Source organism: Miscanthus floridulus, chromosome 3 (assembly GCF_019320115.1).
Source record: "Miscanthus floridulus cultivar M001 chromosome 3, ASM1932011v1, whole genome shotgun sequence".
In the NCBI taxonomy this organism is placed as follows: Eukaryota; Viridiplantae; Streptophyta; class Magnoliopsida; order Poales; family Poaceae; genus Miscanthus; species Miscanthus floridulus.
In genome coordinates this window covers 35,996,415-35,998,951 of record NC_089582.1, presented here as the reverse complement: position 1 = coordinate 35,998,951, position 2,537 = coordinate 35,996,415, and the positions used below count along the sequence as shown (strand labels likewise).

The window sequence follows — 2,537 nt, the reverse complement described above, 5'->3', positions numbered from 1 at the left end:
CCAGAAGCCCTGTCTGTGAGATGGCAAATCTGAACTCTCTTTACTGAGTTGCCATGGTGGGCTATTTATACAACTCTATCCATCTAGTCCTAGTACAGCGCACATGCTATAATAGTAACTAGAAAACCTGATAGGGCTGACTCTATGCCGGCCACTGCCTGTTCCTACAGTGCCACAGGTGAGCGGTGCGGCGCCTACACCTGCAGCGCTACAGTATCATAGTAGGGGTGCCAGTGCAGCGCCACCTTTCCCTTGCTGTGTTCACACAAGGTAATAGTAGATTTAGCTAACAATCTTCCCCTAATCCTATTGCTAACCCTTGTACCCCCTCCATGCTGATTATCTCCTTCAGCTCCATGAGTCGAAGTCATTCGAGCGGCTAGGTGAGGACGTCCGTGAGCTGCCGACCAGTTTTGACGAACTCGATGACGATCTGCCCTCCATCGACACAGTCTCTGAGGAAGTGGAACTTCACGTCGATGTGTTTACTCCGGTCGTGCAGAACTGGATTCTTCGTGAGGGCGATGGCGGGCTAGTTGTCCACCATCAGTGCTGGTGGGTGAGCTTCCACGCTGGTCAGCTCGCCCAGCAGCCGACATAGCCACACAACTTGGCACGCCACTGTGGCCGCTGCTACATACTCTGCTTTGCATGTAGATAGCGCCACCACCTTCTGTTTCAGCGACAGTCATGAAATTGGGGCCGACCTAAGGAAGACGAGCACACCAGAGGTGCTCCATCGTCTGTCGATGTCCCCCGCCATGTCTGCATCGCTGAACACCATGAGCTACAGCCTACTCCCGCCGGTCTTTGGGAAGATGATTCCATGATTCACCATCCCCTTTATCTAGCGTAGTAGCCGCTTCACTGTAGCCCAGTGATCCTCTCTGGGATCTTCCATGAAGAGACTGACGTAGCCCACGGTGAACGCAATGTTTGGCCTCATGTGGACTAGGTAGCGCAGACCGTCGATGATGCTATGGTAGAGTGTTGCATCCACCTTCGCCGTAGTACTAGCTTTCGTCAGCTTCAGCCGCTCCTCCATCGGAGTCATGCATGGCTTGCACTCCACCATGCCACTCCTCTCCAATAGCTTGGAGGCATACACGCTCTGACCGAACGTGAGTTCCTCCTTCCTCTGTCTCACCTCAATGCCGAGGTAGTAGGAGAGTGCGCCGAGATCGCTCATTCGAAAACGAGCTGCCATCTCACACTTGAAGCTGTTGATGTCCTCCATGCACGCGCCGGTGACAATCAAGTCATCCACATACACGCCGACCACGAGCTCTTCCTTCCCCCGTCGTCGCGTGTAGAGCGTGTGCTCGGTTGCGCACCTCTAAAACCCAAGCTCGCCCAGCATGGCGTTAAGCTTGGCATTCCATGCTCGAGGGGCTTGCCGCAACCCATAGAGCGCCTTGCACAGTTGGAGCACCCTGTGCTCTTCTCCCTTGACGGCGAACCCTGGAGGTTGCCTGACGAAGACCATTTCCGCCAGCTTGCCGTTGAGGATGGCCAATTTAACGTCCAAGTGACAGACACACCAGTCCTTTGCTGCTGCCATAGCAAGTAGCAAACAGACCAACTCCATGCGCGCTACTAGTGCAAAGACCTCATCGAAGTCGATGTCCTCGCTCTGTACAAAGCCTCGGGCGATGAGGCGCGCCTTGTGCCTGACAATGGCGTCGAGCTTGTCCCTTTTGACCTTGTACACCCACTTCAGGCTGATCGGACGGCATCCTGGAGGTGGATCAACGAGCTGCCAAGTCTCGTTTTCCTCAATTGCCTGTTTCTCCTCCAGCATCGCCCGTCGCCAGTTTCCAACGCGCTCGGCTAGCTTGAATGTGGGTGGTTCCTCTGCGCTGATGAGTAGCAGCTCTGCGTCGTTGAGCAGCCTACCCGCTAGACCTGAGGGACCTGTGCCGCCAATGATGTCGTCCAACCTGCGGAACCTCAACTCCTCACCTTCGTGGTAGGCATCCACGAACTCAGTGATGTCACTTGGAATTGAGGCGAACTTGATCGGCGTCGATGGAGTTCCCTGTTCCGCCGGAGTGCCATGCATAGCACCTGAAGTGCTCGGCATCGCTTCTGGACAGCTCGTCATTACTCCTGCAGTGTTCGGCCACACTGTAGGAGTGTCCAGCCTCAGTCTTGGAGTGGTTGGCACCACTGTAAGACGTCTAGGCTCCGCCATGGGAGTGCTTGGCACCCGTTCTAAAGTGGTTGCCACCTCTTCAGATCCTCTTGGCTCCACTCCTGGTGTGCTCGGCATCCCTCCAGAAGTGCACGACACACCTCCCGGAGTGGTCGGCATCCCTCCCGAAGTGCTCGGCACTGCCCCAGAAGTGCTCGACTCTATCGCCGGAGTGCTCGGCTCTCCTCCTAGAGTGCTTGGCACCTGTTCCGCAGTGTCTCCACCACAGTGGATGACCAAGTGCTCGACGATGAAGGTGCTGGTGAAGCCACCAGCTTCCCCCGTGCTCAGACTACTCTAGTCCCAAGCTGCCTTCTCATCGAACATGACGTCGTGTGAGACA

At 55.7% G+C, this 2,537-nt stretch overlaps 1 protein-coding gene across 1 annotated transcript; it reads right to left on the bottom strand.

Moving 5' to 3' along the window:
• Window positions 1–847: 847 nt before the first annotated feature.
• LOC136543521 (uncharacterized mitochondrial protein AtMg00810-like) lies at window positions 848–1,237 on the bottom strand. The gene has a single exon (XM_066535945.1). The coding sequence runs from the start codon at window positions 1,235–1,237 to the stop codon at window positions 848–850; it is 390 nt and encodes a 129-aa protein (XP_066392042.1).
• Between the last annotated feature and the right edge of the window lie 1,300 nt (window positions 1,238–2,537).

Coding starts and splice junctions, on each gene's coding strand:
- LOC136543521 (XM_066535945.1), bottom strand. CDS start 1,237: ATGGAGGACATCAACAGCTTCAAGTGTGAGATGGCAGCTCGTTTTCGA.